This window comes from Crotalus tigris, unplaced genomic scaffold (genome assembly GCF_016545835.1).
Source record: "Crotalus tigris isolate CLP2741 ecotype Arizona unplaced genomic scaffold, ASM1654583v1 scf7180000019364.2947544272:3078424, whole genome shotgun sequence".
NCBI lineage: Eukaryota > Metazoa > Chordata > Lepidosauria > Squamata > Viperidae > Crotalus > Crotalus tigris.
In genome coordinates this window covers 2,064,069-2,080,327 of record NW_024097500.1, presented here as the reverse complement: position 1 = coordinate 2,080,327, position 16,259 = coordinate 2,064,069, and the positions used below count along the sequence as shown (strand labels likewise).

Here is a 16,259-nt window from a genome sequence, read left to right as displayed (position 1 = left end):
TTGGCTTACAGAGAAATTGAATTTAGAGGTTTTAAAAGCAGTTCATATGACGGTTTAATAAGATTTGAATATTTTATACAATAAATCATATCCAGCATTCAGCCATTGTATCTTTATCCAGCCAAGTTCACTTTTATGCGTCTTGTTTTTCTTCTAAAAAAAATTTCTTCCATTCAACTCTAGTTAATGACTGTCTAATACGTCAGTTCTTATTTTTGTTTATTTTGCCTTGAAATTAACGTAATAAAAAGACAATCTAATCCTTGTTCAAAGAGTGCCACAGTTTCTTTCTGGCTGCCGTGTGTTTTCATTGGACTGTGGTTTACACACCACACACACACACACACACACACACATACACACAGAGGTTCGAGTGTACAGCACACAAACACACACACACACATCATGATGTGTCTTCCAAAGCATAAAATCAAACATAATGTTATTCATTCAGCATTTCACGCAAACTCTCTGTAATTTTCTTCTCACCACTAAGTAATTCAGAGAGTTTAACTACACATGGGTTCCTCTAGATGTGTTCAATTTTGATTTTCATAAGCAACTCTAGCATAAAAAGGAAGGCAAATTTATCCAATATACCTAGCTTTAAATTTATTTATTTATTTATTCAATTAATCTGGCTCAGCCATCTTGACAAGTAATAATGGGTGATAAAGAAAATTAAAATAAAAACAATTACAAATATTACAAAGGTTCAAATACAAAACAGCTTTCATAGCTCAAGGCTATGTTAAAGTCCTTGATTTATAAGAGTTGCTTAGTGACAGTTCAAAGTTACAACGGCACTGAAAAAAGTGACTTATGACAGTTTTTCACACAACCCTTGCAGCTTCCCCATGGTCACAAAAATTTGGACATTTGGCAACTGACTCATATTTATGATGGTTGCCGTGTCTTGGGGTTATGTTTTTGCGACCTTCTAACAAGCAAAGTCAAGGGCGAAGCCAGATTCACTCAACGATCGGGTTACAAACTTAAGAACTGTAGTGATTCATTTAACAAGTGTGGCAAGAAAGTCATAAAATGAGGCAAAACTCACTTCACAAGTGATTCACTTAGCAATAGAAATTTGAGCTCAATTGTGGTTGTAATTTGAGGACTACCTGTAGCTATGTATGCATTTGATAAATTTGTTGAACATACATCACACTAAGCCATTATTTAGCTCATAAACCACAATAGTTAGTTCACACAACACACTTAAGACACCACTGAGGTGATCATATTGTCATTTCATGTACTGAGGGAACCCAGCCTTTTTAATGCACCTTTCTCTGGGCACATTAAAGCCACCACATCCTGGCTGTTTCAAAAGCTGCTCTCGCTTTCTCCCCCCCCCCCCCGTGTGTGCCCACACAGCCACTTCCCTTTGCTGGGAACAACAGCAAAGCAGCTGTGCAGGTGGGGGAGGACCAGGGACAGCTGCATTTACAAGCTCTGTAAATGACGCGGCTGCTTTCAAACATTCAAAAAGAGGTATTTTCAATTCAACAGGGGGAAGAAATTACATCTACGGGTTCTAGATCCCTGCCTGCGCATGGATTGCTGCATCATTGAAACTCTGGCTTACTAAACAACCCTCTGACTGCCTGTAACAGCAAGCCACGATACAGGGAGTTCTCATCTTACGGCCACAAGATAGCCCAAACTTTCTGTGGCTAAGTGAGACAGTTGTTAGGCGAGTTTTGCCCCACTGTACAATCTTTCTTGCCACACTTGTTAAGTGAATCACAGCAGTTGTCAAAATTAATAACGAGGTTGTTAAGTGAACCTAACTCCCCCCCCAGACTTTACTTGTCAGAAGGGATCACGTGACCATGGGACAGTTCAGCCGTCATAAATACATGGCAGTTGCCAAGCCGCTGAATTTTGATCACATGATCCTGGGGATGCTGCAAGGGTCGTTAAGTGTGAAAAATACTTGTAAGTCACTTTTTTTCAGTGTAGTTGTACCAAGATACACAAGTCTCTCTCTCTCTCTCTCTCTCTCTCTCTGTGTGTGTGTGTGTGTGTGTGTATGTGTGTGTGTTTGTGTGTGTGGAATGATATTGTGAAATTCGTCTCTCAATCTGCAAACAGAGGAAAGGAATTTGGGTAAAATTGACAGGAGGATGGAAGGCATAATTATATGCGTGTTTTCATTTACTGCCTTCTTCTCATTTTCTATCTTTGCATATTCTTCTGTTTCTTGTACCTTCTTTTATATACTTTTTACTGTATTCAAAAATTCCATTAATACACATATGAGACAGGATATCAAATAGGATATAGGACATAGTCTGAGTCCTGTGATTTTCTACAACACATACACACACACACACACACACAAAAATAGAAATACAATCATACAAATCGCTTTCATTTCCTTCCTTTTCCTTACTTTCTATCTTTGTGTACTTTTTTGTTTCGTCTGTTTTTTACCACATTCAAAAATCCCACTGATACATACAGAAACGCACCCACCCACCCACCCGGACACACCTATACAAAAATACAAATGCAATCGCACAAATCCTCAATTTGGTTGCCATGGGCCCACCCTAACCCTACCAACGGGTTTGATTTGCCTGCTGTGTCAACCCAAGATAAGTAACGCCAGACTGGCCAGACCACCACACACACACACACACACACACACATTCCCTGCCAACTGCTCAAGGAATGGCTGAATGTCCAAGGCAGACCCCCTTTGTGGCCTCACAACAAGCATGGCTGCCTCTCCTTCTTCAAAGACGGCTTTTACATACCAAAGGGAAATGGAAACAAACCATCTGCTTCAGACCCCCCAACCCACCCCATAAATCTTGCAAGGAGCCCCTCAGGAAGTAGAAAAGAAATGTTTACAACCCTTTGCAAAAAGGGAGCTTGCAGGAATACAGGAGCTTTTATCTAAGAGGGTTAGGAATTTCAGCTATTCTGAGCACTTGGCCTCCACACCTCCACCCCGAGACTCAATCAAAATGGCCAGGTCCCTCCAGTTCCTCTAGCTTCCCTAGGAAACTGACTAGGGGTGACACGACAGCAATGTTCCACTATTTGAGGAGCTGTCACAAAGAAGGCGGGGAGTCATCTTAACAGAATAACAGTTGGAAGGGACCTTGAAGGTCTTCTAGTCTAACCCCCTGCTCAGGCAGGAAACCCTATACCATTTCAGACAAATGGTAAAACTTCCACTGCTGGAGGTAGGTTGTTATTATAGTATTATATAATATTATTGTTTGTCTATCATCTATCAGATATGGGCAAGCATAGAGATTTAATAAATGAATACAGATAGTCCTCGATTTATAACAGTTCATTTAGTGACCGTTCGAAGTTGCAACAGCGCTGAAAAAAATGACTTATGACCTTTTTTCACACTTACAACCACTGCAGCATCCCCATGGCTACGGGATTTGTATTCGTGTGCTTGACAACTGACTCACATTTATGACGGTCGCAGTGTCCCGGGGTGATGTAATCATCTTTTGGGACCTTCGATGCGGAAGCCGGAGTCACCTAACAACGGTGTTATTAACTTAACAATTCACTTAACAAATATGGCAAGAAAAATCGTAAAACGGGGCAAAATTCACTTAACAAATTTCTCACTTAGCAACATAAATTTTGGGCTCAATTTTGCTCATAGGTCAAGGACTACAGTACTTGTAAATAAAATTTTCAGAGACATGAGGACCCTGTCTGGACTGCATTAATTCACTATCTGCTCATCTGGACTTTCCTTCCCAAAAAAACTCTGGCCACCAAACTAGTCTAGAAAGGACTGTAAACATTTATTTTAATCTATTTATTGCATGTTTATTTACACTTGCATAAACTATAGGATTTTTGAAGAGGGCTATTCTTTTGAAAAGTGAGATAAAATTGCAATAAATAAAATGAAAGCCCTGATACCAGCATGTGTCTATTAAATGACTCAGTGGAAATTCTTTTTAATTGTTCACTTTTCTAAGCAAGCTAATAAATCAACAAAACCCTTTTTGAGATGCAATTCCTTGCTACTTTTTCCTGGTTGAGTTTTTTTTTAACGAGGTATTTGTTCTTTACAGAGATTTTTAAACATATGCTTAATTGCCTATATCTTTCTAAATTGCCCTTGAAGGGGGAAAAAAATGGGGCTTTCTGAACCATGTTGAATGGAAACGATAATCCTTTCTGCATTCTGGCAATAGTTCTCTCTTGTCTGTTGTGACTTTGGAAATATGACAAGCGGAGCATTAGAATATAAAGCAGTGCTTTCCAAACCTGGATAAATTACCCCAAACTGGCTTTTATTAGGGTATCTACACACAAACCCTTCACCCATCACAACAGAGACATTTAAACAGATTTAATGATTGCCACATATAACTGAAATACCTTCAAAAATCTCCCAATGAAGAAAAAAACTGATGAAATCACCAAGAGTAACTTCTTAAAATGACACAAAGATCATTCACAAAGATTTGTTGTTTCTATAATGCAGGTATTCCTTGGGTTACAACCAATTTTTCAGCAACTATCTGAAGTTAAGTCAATGCTGAAGGAAGGGACTTACCAACAGTCCTCAAAATTCTTGAGAAGTGATTTGAAGTAATGATGAAGTAAAAGGTTCAGGAAGCAGAGGTCCATCAGCAGTCCTCGACTTATGACCACAATTAAAGCCAGAATTTCTGTTCTTAAGTGAGACATTTGTTAAGTGAATTTGGCCCCATTTTGCCTCCTTTCGTACCAGTTATTAAGCGATTCACTGCAGTTGTTACATTAATAACACAGTTGTTAAATGAATCTAGCTTGCCCATTGGCTTTGCTTGTCAGAAGGTTGCAAAAGGAGATCACATGACCCTGGCACATTGCGACCGTCATAAATATGAGTCAGATGCCAAGCATCTGAATCTTGATCTCATAACCATGGGGATGTCACAACAGTCCTTAAGTCAGAAGTCGTTTTTCAGTGCCATTGTAACTTTGAATGGTCACTAAAGGAACTGTTGTAAGTCAAGGACTTCCTATAACACCTTGGACTTTCAAGCATTTTTAAGAACTCAACTCAAACCAGGATACAAAACACTTATTTTTACCTGACGGTCTACCTCCCATCATTGGAATTTCCCTTCTCCCATCAGGTGGCATTCATTCTTACAACATTTCAATCAACTCCAAAGAACAAGAGACCCACTTCATCCAATCTGTCTCTCTTTGCATTCATTTTCACAGAGCAGCCCCTCCACTAAATCTACAATTTACTTCTGGGAACTGCAAAAATCAAACAAACAAACCTGAACGTCCCACCCTATCCAGTTACTAGGAAACAGAAACATTTTGGCTACTGCAAGAGGAAAGAGCAGGTTGCCTTTCGTTACTCACCATCTTCCTCAACTCAGATGTAAGTACAATAGAGCCTCCAAAACAAATAAAAGCTCTTACAGCATTTATTTTCCACCTGTTCCCACAAATGCAAACAAACATATTAGTTTGAATTTCCAAGGAGAAGCCATTCCAGGTTCCCCTCCCACTGGTGGTATCTTGCAACATGTTCAACAATGCTGGCTGAGGAATTCTGGGAGTTTGAAGTCCACAAGTCATAAAAGGGCCAAGTTTGAAGACCCCTGGTCTAGAGGCTAAACCATAAGATGGACGACTGAGGGAACTAGATATGTTTAGTCTAATGAAGAGAAGGACTTGGGGTAACACATAGCAGTCTTCCATTATTTGAGGTGCTGCCACAGAGGAGATTGACCTGTTCTCCATAGCACCTGAGGACAGGACATGAACTAACAGATGGAAGATCATTAAAGAGAGATCCAGCCGAGAACTAAGGAGAAATTTCCTCACAGTGAGAACAATTAATCAATGGAACGGCTTGCCTCCAGAAGTTGTGGCTGTTCCATCGCTGGAAGTTTTCAAGAGACTGGACAGCCATTGGTCTGAAACGGTATAAGGTCTTCTGCTTGATCAGGGGGTTGGACTAGAAGACCTCCAAGGTCCCTTTCAACTCTATTATTCAATTTTCAATAAATCCCTCAATAAATCAATGGACTAGCATCATGGAATGGAATGGAATAGTTGGAAGGGACCTTGGAGGTCTTCTAGTCCAACCCCCTGCTCAGGCAGGAAACCCTATACCATTTCAGACAAATGGTTGTCCAATCTCTTCTTTAAAACGTGCGGTGCTGGAGCATTCATGTTTTGTCTCCTTTATTTTTTACTTCATTGGGTCCTTTTTAAATAGTTATAGGATTTGTGTGGCGAAGAGATTCCATTTTATATCAATTTTGATGGAGACATATAGAACACTGAAGAGAGTTCACCAACCCCTTAAGCACCACTGTAGGGAGCGGAAATTGCGAAGGCTACCGCAACTGCGATTGCTACATCCTCAGCCTTGTTTGAAATCTAGGAAGCCTAGAAAACAAGAGTGTCACCGCTCTGCATTTTGTTTTAATAGCAAGACTGTTCAAATAGTGAAGTTAGGGAGAAGTCAAAAGGTCAGCGATGTGTTTGCAGATGTGGCGCAGCAGAGAGCATCAAGCAGCAGGTTCCTTGGCCTCTCTCTCACAAACACCACAACCACAGCATCGTCTTCGGCCAGCTCTGGGCTCGCCTGGACCTCCCCTCCCAAAAGCCATCCCCCTCTTGGCCCTTTTGACTGCCTTCTCAGTTCACACTTCCAAGTAAACACGACTATCATGAGGGGTCATCAATCACAGAGCTGCACGTGATAACATTCTCCCCGTGACTTTTTTTTTAAAGCTATTTATTGGCCTCAAGTCCTTCCAAAACAGGAAAAGAGAATGGAAGAAATGGAAAAGGAAAGAGGGGTGATTTTACGTGCCCAGGGTCAGCTGCTTAAAGCAGAAGAAAAAAAACACAATTTTATCCCGAACATAGCTGGAAATAAACTTCAATGAACACAGGTAGGATTTTCCTCAGAGGAATCCATCTGTTGTTTCGAAGAGGCTTCCTTTCACTGGACGTGAATGGACGCCAAATACAGGGAGTCCTTGACTTCCGATCACAACTGGGATCACAATTTTGTGGCTAAACAAGGCCATTATTAAATGAGCCACGCCCCCATTTTATCAAGCTATTTTGCCATGGCTGGTAAACAAATTACTGCAGTTAAATTAATCATGTGGTTGTTAAGTGAATCTTGCTTCCCCCACTGGTCACTAAATAAATGGTTCTAAGTCCAGGACTACCTATGCAACGAATTTGCTGCATAAAGGATTCTTAACCGCCATATCACTCTTCATTTATTGTAACTTACTATAAAGTAGGAAACTATCATAGTGCTATTGCACATTTAGCCTACATCAAAAATGTCCAATCTTGGCAACTTTAAGGCCTATGGACTTCAACTCCCAGAAGTCTACAGGCCTGGATGAGGAATTCTGGGAGTTGGGAACTTGGCCTTAAAGTTGCCAAGATTGGATCCCCCCGGACTAAATTATTCATGCCAGCAAATGTAGTTCTGTAAATTCTGTAAACATATATTGTCTTTATTTATGTCCACAACAATTAAACAAATGAATTCAGTTTCAGGCTCCTTGTAACATCTACAGCAATTATTTTAGAAAGCAACACCTAAGGAACGTTACCTCAAAAACTATAATCACAAAAATGTTTTGAAACGTTTTCAGCACTACTGTTCTTTTAAGGAAGTGTCTCTGTATGATGAAATAGTGAAGAACATTCCAGCTCTCAGTATTTATAACCTTGATGATGAAACCAGTATTTTCATGCTCTGCATAGTAATAAGAATCCAAGTTGCTGATTTTGTACATATCTGGATTTTATTATAACCTGGCTAAGTATCTTAGGATGCTCCATGGTTCGGAAAGAGTTAAGTACAGGTAGTCCTTGACTGACAACCACAATTGAGCCCAAAATTTTTGTTGCTCAGTGAGACATTTGTTAAGTGACTTTTGCCTCATTTAATGAACTTTCTTGCCATATTTGTTAAGTGAAGCACTACAGTTAAGTTAGTTAACACAGTTAAGTGAATCTGGCTTCCCAATTCACTTTGCTTGTCAGAAGATTGCAAAAGGGGATCACATGACCCCAGGACACTATAGTGGTCATAAATATGAGTCAGTTGCTAAGCACCTGAGTTTTGATCACATGACCATGGGAATGCTGCAATGGTTGTAAGTGTGAAAAACAGTCATAATTCACTTTTTTCAGTACTGTTGTATCATCGAACAGTCACTAAATGAATGGTTGTAACTCAAGGACTACCTGTATTATCCAAGTAGCATACATAATAATAATGAAACTTCCTGGATCAATTTCATAAACCGTGATCATGTTAACCATGGATTATGTCAACAGTCGCAGCCATTTATGAATAGATCACAAATCTACTTAAAGCTGCTTTCAGTGCTTTTAAGTGGGAAAAGTGAGAGAATATTTTACTTTTTAAAAACTTAAGTTCACCTATGGATTTAACCCAGGGATCCCCAACCCCCGGTTATGGACCGGTACCAGGCTGTGGCATGCCAGCAACCAGTCTGCACAAACAGGCAAAGCCCCATCCAGTCCAAACCACATACTTTTTGGTCCACAGAAAAACCTTTTTCCACGGAACCGGTCCCTGGTGCTCCAAAGGTTGGAGACCTCTGATCTAACCTACTGATTATTTGAAAAGTATTATTTTAGCTCAACCCAGACATTACTGTTTGACTCTAAAAATAGGAATCAGGATATACCAACAGCAGAGAACCATAGAAAAGACTAGACAACTAGTGACCCTGCTTGAACAGTGGGGGTTGGACTAGAAGACCTCCAAGGTCCCTTCCAACTCTGTTATTCTGACCCATTGGGTTATCACTTCAGAGATATTTCTTTACCAGATTCCTCAAAGCCTCCAACAATGGCAGAGTTTCTAATCTACTGGAAAAATTCTTTAAAATTCCAAGAGATATTCAGAGATGCATTTGCCTCAAAAGCAGGCCATGGTGAATTGTATAATACAATCAAATAGGGGGACTTGCACAAAAAATATTTTATTAAAATATTTTTTAGTAATGTCATGATATCTTATGATAATTTTGTGTCATATTTTATAAAATTTGCCAATTTTTTATTCTAGGGGAATCCTGGATTTTAGATGCCTTCTGTAAATTGCTCCATTTGAGGTACTGTGGCTGAAAAATTGTTGCCCTACGATGTACCATTTCACCCAGTTAAAAGTTAAAGATACAAGAGTTACAGAATTATGTAGATGTGGCTTAAGAAGGAATCATATTACTGTGATATGAACATGCAGAAAATTTTCAAATTCTTAACTTCAATTCCCAGAAGTCCACAGGCCTGGTGAGGACTAAATTCTTAGTGCCAATTCCTTCCTGCCTTACCAGCTGCTGATTCTAATATGAGATGGTTTACTACATCTTCTCATACATTCATTTGCTTGTATTCTTTTGCACCATAATATCTGGAGCAGATTCTTAAGGGTGTTTTTGCACTGTAGGCTGGGATAAAGGCACCCATTAATTCCTTGCCAATAATATTTGCTCTTAAAATTTAAGCACAGCCATCCTCAACGCTTGTTTCTTAACCAGCATCCACAACAAAACAAACAGCTGTCCTAAGGTACTAAAAACATTTTGCAGTCTCCAAGGTTAAATCCAAATATCATTAGTTTGCAAACAAAAGACCACAGGCCTGATTTCCTAGGAAAGAGAGTTTATTGCTTTTTGTGTCTTTTGGCAAAGTGTCTTCAGCAGTTTTCCAAAGAAATCTCCTGTCCCTCTATCAATTAGATTCCGGAAAGGCAAACAATCCCTTGAGTGTCAAACCATTTTATACTCTGGTATCTAAATTACCCAGGGAATTTACCCGATTGGCTCACTCAAACTAACCATATTTGCTTTATCAGCAAGCGCATTAAGAGATATTGATGTTGATACTATACACATGCACACACAATTACAGCTTTAAGGGTTTTACTAAGTGTCCAGCTATAGAGATCTAACGCGGAAGAGCTGAAACACTATTAAAATAACACAATATTTTTAGATCACAAAACCACAACTGAATTAGCTTCCCCACTTACAAGTCACACCACTCAATAAAACAAGGGAGAAGATTGGCTTAAAATGCTGGTAAATTCATCAGGGCAGAGGAAGAATTTCTACAGCAACGAGCAAACATAAAAACTGCTCTCTAGAGTGCAAAGGAAACCCACCTCATGCAAAAAATTGTGTTTTGCATTTGATTCCACAAACAACACTACTCCTCAAACACCCCAGCAGAACAAGCTTTTATTATTTTATTGAGAATCATTTTCGGCAATAAACACTGCTGCTTGCCCAGGCAAAGGAAGCAAACAAAAAATGGCATCTGACAACAGCATGTACAACCCACAGCCCCAAATAATGAGGGAGGGTCAAAACCAAGTCAGCGAATTTTAAGAATTTTCTTGAAGGCCTATAAAAGCAAACCAGGTCAAACCTATGATGAATTGGTGATGCCTCTCCTGTAAGGGGCCAAGCTAGATTCCCCTCCTCTATCACTGACATCTTAATTACTATTTTACCTACCAATCATACCTTAGATTTCAAAACTATATTAATTGAAGATCACAGAGACAGTCTTTCCATATTATTTTGGTTCCAGCTCTTGTATATTCCTATTTAGGAATGCATGACTTCTTATGACCGAAAATGGAAGAGCGAGTTTAGCTGTGACACATTCTATGTATTAAAAAAAAATTACACACACATAAAACTAAGACTAGATGTTCCTTGTGTTATAAGGAGGAGAGCAGTGCAGTTGGATGGGGGTGGGGGGTCTTCTTTTCAAGAGATTGTTTTTTTCTTAAAGCCACAAAACAAATCAGCCAGCCAATGTGTTTTCATTCTTCTTATCCGTTGTACACACATATTCATCCCACAACAATCCACTCTGCTTATTAAGATTTCTTTTACAGATTAATGAATATTTTAATACAGCCATCTAAATCCTGTTTTTTTTTCCCCTGCTGGCAATGCCATTGTTAGGAAAACAGTGGATAACCAGATCAATAACAACAGCAAATAAAATGCCATTTTTATGCTCGTCCTGTACTTTAAAAAGAACTACACCTAACAGGATAATCTTTTTTTTAATCATCAAATCAATGTGGCTCCTAAGCAGATGCAGTCACGATTTTTCTGCACTCATGTTTGTTTACTTGCCTACTTCTCATTTTACTCCAACACTAAAGGGATTAAAGTTTTGCAGTTTTTTTTTTCTTTTTGGGGCCTGGCCTAAATCCTTACGTGCAGTCAAAGATTAAACTGAGAAAAACACAGGGGGAAGAAAGCATTCGGAAGATGAGGTGGAACAACCCTATTTTAGAAGTGTGATCTATGACTCACGTTTTGACCTTGTCATCCCAAAACAGTCATCCAGGCACTGTCCCTAAGGTCAAACACTTGCCCAAACTGAGCTAAGACCTCCCAAAAAGACCAAACGTGCACAACCCAACAAGCCGCGCTTACACACTGACCATGTTATTGAATCTAAGGGGGAGTAAGCTCTCTTTCCTTCATACCAGCGCCAAGGGGAAGGGCACCACAACCCCACCACTAACAATCTGGAGGGTGTCACTTTCTCCACCCATTTGACTGATTCACAAACCACCAGAGAAAGTTCTCTCCCCCTCCTCCTTTTACACGGAGGTCATGCAGGATTTTTTCTCTCCCACACCTTCTGCTCAAGCATGAAGCCACCAGCTGTCTAGGGGTAGAGCTTCAGGAATTGCACCAAGCAGGGCCCAGCCCAATTCTCTCTCCCCCTCCACCGCCCCCCCTTTGTCTTTCAAAAAAGAAAAAAAAAACACCAAAACATTTCAGTGGGGGGAGGAAAGGAGGACAAAGAGGCACCCATCGCCTTCCTACTCTCACCAGTCCCGGAGCTTGGACGATGAGTATTCACTGAGTAACATTTTAATTGCAACGTATACCTCTGCGTATAAACAAACCAGAGTTATATAAAAACACTCTTCCTTTCTCCCGCGTTTAATCTGTTGTGCATAAGGAAGCAAAGTGTGAGGGGGGGGAATACAATTCCTTTCCCCCCCAGCATTTAGGGCCCATTGAAGTTCAACAGCCACACACACACACACACACACACACACACAAACACACACACAAATCTTTGTCCGCAAAAGAGGCTTCCCGCTTGGGCTGCTTGGACGCGCGCTCCCCGCCACCCAAGGGCCTCACTTGCTCGCCTGCAACTTCCCCTATTCGACACAAGAGACCCCCCCTCAAAAAAGAAGGGAAGGCGGGGGGCTCGCGAAAGCCTGGCCTGGCTTGGCTGCCGGCGGCTAGGGTCTCCTCCCGCCGCCGCCGGCGCGCTCGGCTTGTTTACGCACCGGCTGGCTCGCCGGGCGCCTCCAAGCCGCCCCCGGGAAGCGGGGAAAGCCGAGCCGGTTGCCTTGCGCGAGAGGCCGGGTGGGTCGCCTGGCGGCCCCCCTCCGGGCTGCTCGAGGGGGCGACGGGGCCAGACCCTCCCCTCCTCTCCGCCTGGGGTCGGCTGAGCCAGGAATCTTTCCCCGGGAGTCGTGGGAAGGAGCCCCCCCCAAAGCTTGGCGAGGCCGGGAATGCAAGCAGCCGGTCCGCTAAAAGGGGAAAACGACTCCTGCTCTCTCGAGTCCCCCGGACGCCGCCGGCCGAGGGGGGAAAGGCCAGGGGTCCAGGCGCGTTTTGGGGGACCGGGTTCCAAGAAAGAGACCCCGCCTGGTTTGGGCTTCCCATCTCGGCGGCCTCGGCAGGAAGGCGCCGCTTGCCCTGCGCCCCCCCCTTCCCAAACTAAAGCCCGGACGGGCCATTTCTCTCCCCCCTCGCCCCCCCCGGCCAATACTCACTTTTTCCATTTGCTGGCCGCAGGCAAAGCACGGTGCAGAGAAGCAGGAGCCTCCTCACCAAGGCCAGGGACCCCCCTCCGACGCCAGACTTCATTCCTCTGTTTGGCGGGTCGAAATTGGGAGCAAAACGGCCTTTGCAACAAAAAAAAAAAATAGATCCCCGCAATTGAGTCCTCGCTCTTCGCCCCTTTCCCGGGACAAGCAAATCCAAATCCCTGGGGAGGGGGGGCAGCTTTTAAACCCCTCCCCTCGCAAAAAGGAAAAAAGAAAACAAGCCCACCCGCCGGGGGGGGGTTGTAAAAGGGAGGGAGGGAGGCGGCCGGGGGAGGCCTGGAGCGCTTCTCCGGAGAGGCTGCTCGGTTCGGAAGGGAAATTCTCGGCCCACCGGGGGGACCGGAACGGGGAGAGAGGGGGGAAGGTCCGGGCCTGGTTCGGGGCTCGCCAAGGAGGCTCCCGAGCCGCCGCCGCCGCCTCCTGCTTCTCCAGCTACGACGGGAGGCCGGGCAGAGCAGCTCAGCCTCGCCTGGTTTCATCCAGCAGGAGCCCGCACGGAACGCGCCGCAGCCAGCAATCCGCATCTTCGACCTCCATGTTGGCTTGGCTTCCCGGCCCCGCTTCCTCTAGAAAAGTCCCCCCGAGGTAGGGCGGGCTGGCGGGCCGGGGAAGGGTCGGCGAGGCGGAGGGCGGATGGGGGCGCGCGCCGGTCCTGCGCCCGCCCGGCCCGCCGAGAGTCCGCGGACCGGAATCGGTCCTGGCCGGGCACCCAGCCGGAGAAGCCACGCAGCCCGCTGGCTTTAATCCCCGGCTCCGAGAGCGGAAACGGCGCTTCCCCGAGAGCCGCCCGGGCTTTTGGCCGGAGCCTCCCGAAGCTGCCTGCGAAAGCGGCGATCGTGCAATTGCGCCGCGGCCGCCGCTTCGTCCCACCTTGGCGCTTCCTTCGGCGGGCGAGAGGCAAAATCCGGAGCCGCGATGAATGGAGGCGGGAGGGCGGGCAGGCTTCCCCCGCGCCGCCCCCTCGGCGCTCCTCTCCTCGCCTCCTCCTCCTCCCCTTTTCCCAGGCTCGCTGCGAAGGCCGCCCCGAGGGAGCCTCACCGGCCGCCGCGTCCCCGGCTGCCACTCGGCGGGCGCCGCGCTGCTGCCATGCGAGGGGCGGAAACGACACCGAGGGGAGCCGCGCGAGGGCAGGGCCCGGCTGCTGCCGCCCTCCCTCCCTCCTTCCTTCCTTCCGTCCCTCCCGGCCGGCCGGCCTGCCTCTCCCGCTGCCCAAAGCGAAATCGGCGAGGCGGAGGCGGATTCCCGCTAGCGCTCAGCCGCGGGCTCTCCGGGCAGGGGAGCAGCGCGGCCCCGTTCCGGCTGCCGCTGCTGCTGCGGCTGCTGCTGCAGATCCACGCGGGGCGGTTGCGGGAACAAAGCGACGCGACCCTCCGTTCGAGGCCGGGCTGGGCAGAGAGGAAGGGAAGGAGGGAGGGCGGCGGCGGCGGCGGCGGCTTCCTCGGCGCCTCCTCCGCCTCCTCCTCCTCCTCCCCTGGCTTGCAGGCTGGCCTGGGCGCAGAGCCGCCTCCTCCTCCTCCTCCTCCTGCTGCTGCGGAAGGAGCCGCGCCGCGCAGCCGGTGCCTGGCCGCTTCTTCCTCCCGCGGCTAGCTGGCGGGCGGGCGGACCGGCCTCGCGCTCCGGGGGCGTCCTTAGTCGGGCTGCACGAGCGGGTGGGCTCCCCGGGCTCCCGGCGTGTTTTGGAGCGGCGCGAGGGAGCCGGGGGGGGGGCTTTGGCGCTGTCAAGGGGGGCAACGCTCGCTAGCAGGAGGCGCAGCAGCAGCAGCAGCAGGGGAAATTAGCGAAATAAAAATAGAGAGGAGGGGGAGCGAAGAGGCGGCCCCCGGGTCTGCGGGCTCCCCCCGAGCCCGGGCAAAGAGCAGAGGGCGGGCGGGCGCCGGGGAACGGAGCCTCCGGAGCGCGGGAGCCGAGCGCGCCTGCACGGCGGCTCCTTTGGCAAGCGGCGCGAGTCCGGGCACGCCGGCTGGGCAGAGCCGGGCCGCTCAACCCGCTCCGCCGGAATACGGAGGTTCCGAGACCGGTTTGGCACGTTGGGTGGACCGGCTCGCGGGGACGGGAGAGCCCGAGACGTCGAGCCAGCCCGACAGGCGCCTTGTGCAGCCAGCGCGGCTTCACGTGTCGTGTGAACTCAACTGGTTTGGCGGTGGTTCTGAGGCCGGTAACTGCTCCCTCCCTGCCTGGCCCGATGCGTTGAACCCAGAATCTATTATTTGATGGCGTTCCCTGAGGGCGGGAACCAAGATTAAAACTCAACTGTAGGTGTGAATGCTACCTGCAGTTGTGAACGCATCCATAGCAACCTTGACCCCGTTTGCATATGGTGCTGCTCATACCTGATCCAAATCTCAAGCCACAAGGAGGCTATGCTTTGCTTTCAGGTGTTCAGTGACCCTTTTATTCCCCCACTGCCCCTATCCCATCTAAACTGAAGAGATTTAAGTCCAGAGGCTAGTAAATCTTGCCTGAAGCTTTGGACGAAAAAAAACAGGAATGAGTGAAAGTTTAACAAATTCCTGGTTATCAGCAATACTCAGAGCAAGGTGTCTTGATAAACAGAGATCTTCCCAACCTGACATAATAGTTACAACACAACTGAGAGCAGGATTTTGTGACACAATCCTTTATTAACCCTCCAAACAAGTCACCTAAATTGGCTGCTAGATTAAAAAATTAACACCAATAAAGTGACATATTAATTGACCAGCAAACAAAATTCTTACAAAAAAAATATAAAATTCTAACAAAATAATTGCATTAAAAAATGACACAGAATCAGGAATTCCTGTCCTGGCATAGTGGCTGACACAAAGCAGAAATGCTTTTTTTTTTTAAATGCCTATGTAGAAGTAATGCAGAGCAAATAAGCTTTAATCAATTTTACTTAATATGATTATTCAACTGATTTCTTATAAAAATGTGCAGCTGGAGGAATCAGTAACATCTGCATATTAAAGCAAATGAGCAGACTAATGCAATCCAAAAAAACAGTTTCTGGTTGCAAGTTCCTTCTGTGGAGCTTTGAAATGCACACATCAGTTAAAATCAATTGCTTAATTGGATTGAAAGAAAATGGGGAATAAAGCAACCAATGTAGGCCTGGTTTATACAACATTCTAGAGAGGGGTATTTGGCTTCTGGTTGTCTTGAAATCCATCTGGTTAAACCAAAAGTCGTAAAAGGGCCAAGTTTGAAGACCCCTGGCCTAAACAGTGTTTCTCAACCTCAGCAACTTTAAGACATGTGGACTTCAACTCCTTGCTGGCTGGGGCATTCTGGGAGTTGAACTCCACATGTCTTAAAGTTGCTGAGATTGAGAAACATTGGCCTAACTAACAGATGGAGGATGGTT

The 16,259-nt window shown here is 45.4% G+C and overlaps 1 protein-coding gene across 4 annotated transcripts in view; it reads right to left on the bottom strand.

The window, feature by feature from the left end:
• Positions 1-14,475, bottom strand: part of IGF1R (insulin like growth factor 1 receptor) — a 125,509-nt gene extending 111,034 nt beyond the window's left edge. For 2 of the 4 annotated variants that reach the window (XM_039362109.1, XM_039362110.1), the window contains exon 1: positions 12,860-13,945. In XM_039362109.1, the coding sequence (XP_039218043.1) occupies positions 12,860-12,953 (94 nt within the window). In that variant the 5' untranslated portion in view covers positions 12,954-13,945. The other 2 variants (XM_039362108.1, XM_039362107.1) reach the window with 2 other exon arrangements.
• Positions 14,476-16,259: the final 1,784 nt, after the last annotated feature.